This window comes from Frankliniella occidentalis, unplaced genomic scaffold, assembly GCF_000697945.3.
Source record: "Frankliniella occidentalis isolate FOCC.00 unplaced genomic scaffold, Focc_3.1 Scaffold288, whole genome shotgun sequence".
NCBI lineage: Eukaryota > Metazoa > Arthropoda > Insecta > Thysanoptera > Thripidae > Frankliniella > Frankliniella occidentalis.
Window position 1 is genome coordinate 308,010 of NW_026267414.1, and position 1,643 is coordinate 309,652.

Genomic DNA, 1,643 nt, shown 5'->3' on the forward strand with positions numbered 1-1,643 from the left:
GGGGGGGTAAACATTTAGGTGGCGGGAGTCATCACATGTTCGCACCACGTGGTCTCGGCAAGAACGACGCCCCTGGGCGCCTCTTTTTCTGGCTGTGTACGTGCACCGCACCGCCCCCGCACCGCATCAGCTGTCGCCGCCCCTGAATGGAAATGAGGAAGTTTCGGGAAGGAGGGCGGGGCGGGAAATGGACGAGGCGAGCGACCCCGCACACTGCACTGCCGGCGAGGCGGCAAGATGCCTTGGGGCACTCAGCGTACAGTAGCGAATCGCATCATTCAGCCGATCGCTCCCCGGTAGACACACCATGCCGCGGCGGGGGCGTGGCGCGGCGCCAGGCCAGGCCCGCGGAGCCGGCCGGCCGGCCGGGCGCGGCGCCAAGTGCAACAAGTGGCCGCGAGGGCGCGGGGGGACCCACCCCAGGCCCGCGGTGGGACGAAACTCGCGCAAGTGTCACGGTGCCCCGCCGGGCCGGAGCGCGCGCGAGAGGGTCGCGGACAACAACAACAACAACACATGCATGACAGGTGACAGCGGGGGCCTCACGGCCGATACTCACCGCGGCTTCCGCCGTCCGCAGCTGCGCGCCGACCACCAGGATGGCCACGGCGACGGCCAGCGCCGAGCGCGCGGCCGCGGAGCCCATGATGCCCGCGCTCGACGGCGTCCTCGACGGCGTCCTCGACGGCGTCCTGACGGCTGGCCGCTGGCCGGGTCGGGCCCGTGGACCGCACCCCGGCGCGCCGCAGCACGCAGAACCCCGCATGCCTGGCGGGTGAGGCGGTCACCAGCGTACTGAACGCACAGCCATGCGGAGGCAGGACGGGGCGGGGCCCCGGGCGGGGCGGGGGCGCGGCCGGGGCGCACGGCAGGGCGCGAGGGCCTCCACCACCACCGCCGGGGCCCGCCAGAGCCGGCGGCCGGATTCCTCCGCGGGGCCCCCGCTCCCGCGCCCGCTCCCCCGCGGCCCTTCGCCAGAGCCGCGACGGGGCGGGACTACGTTGCGGTGCGGAGGGGCGCAGGGCCGGGGCGGCGCTGGCGGGGAGCCGTCGGCCGGGGCTGAGCGGGCGGCTGCTAGGCGGGCGACTCGCTGGGTCCTCAGTGCGGCTCCATCTGCTCCAGAGGCGGTAGCGCGGTGCGTGGTGCCCTGCCAGCAAGCCAGCGACGGGCTCGGCCAGGCTCTGCCGGGAGGCCCGCCGCGGCCAGCACGGAGACATGTGGTGCGTGAGCTGCAGCCGCCCGCCGCGCGCGCCCGGCCGCGCGCCCGGCCGCGCGCCCGGCCGCCGGCCTGCCCTTGCGAACGCGCGTGTCCGTCAGTGGACTGATCAGTGCAAAGGATTAATACGTCGCTTCCCTTCCGCAGGTTCTCCGGAGCCCTGCTTGCAGGACTGCTGCTCCATACAGCAAAAGCGGTGAGTATTGGACGTCCCTCTGATGACTCTCGTTTTCTGTTTGCGAATCTGTTCAATCCGTTCGGTGTGCGGGAGGGTTGTCGCTGCCGGTACCCTCGGCGAGGGGGGTGGAGGGGAGCGGTGAGCGAGATCCGCCCGCCGCTACGGCGAGTTGCTCCCCGTTTCCTAGAAGAAGGCTGGGAACAAGTGCGAGCAAGCCCCTGTTGCATCCCCCGGACGCGCGGCCCCCAC

The 1,643-nt window shown here is 72.7% G+C and overlaps 1 protein-coding gene across 1 annotated transcript in view; it reads right to left on the minus strand.

The window, feature by feature from the left end:
* Positions 1–797, minus strand: part of LOC113202468 (collagen alpha-1(IV) chain-like) — a 24,702-nt gene extending 23,905 nt beyond the window's left edge. The window contains exon 1 of the mRNA XM_026416709.2: positions 560–797. Coding sequence (XP_026272494.2) covers positions 560–766 — 207 coding nt within the window. The 5' untranslated portion in view covers positions 767–797. The remainder of the gene's footprint in view (positions 1–559) is intronic.
* Positions 798–1,643: the final 846 nt, after the last annotated feature.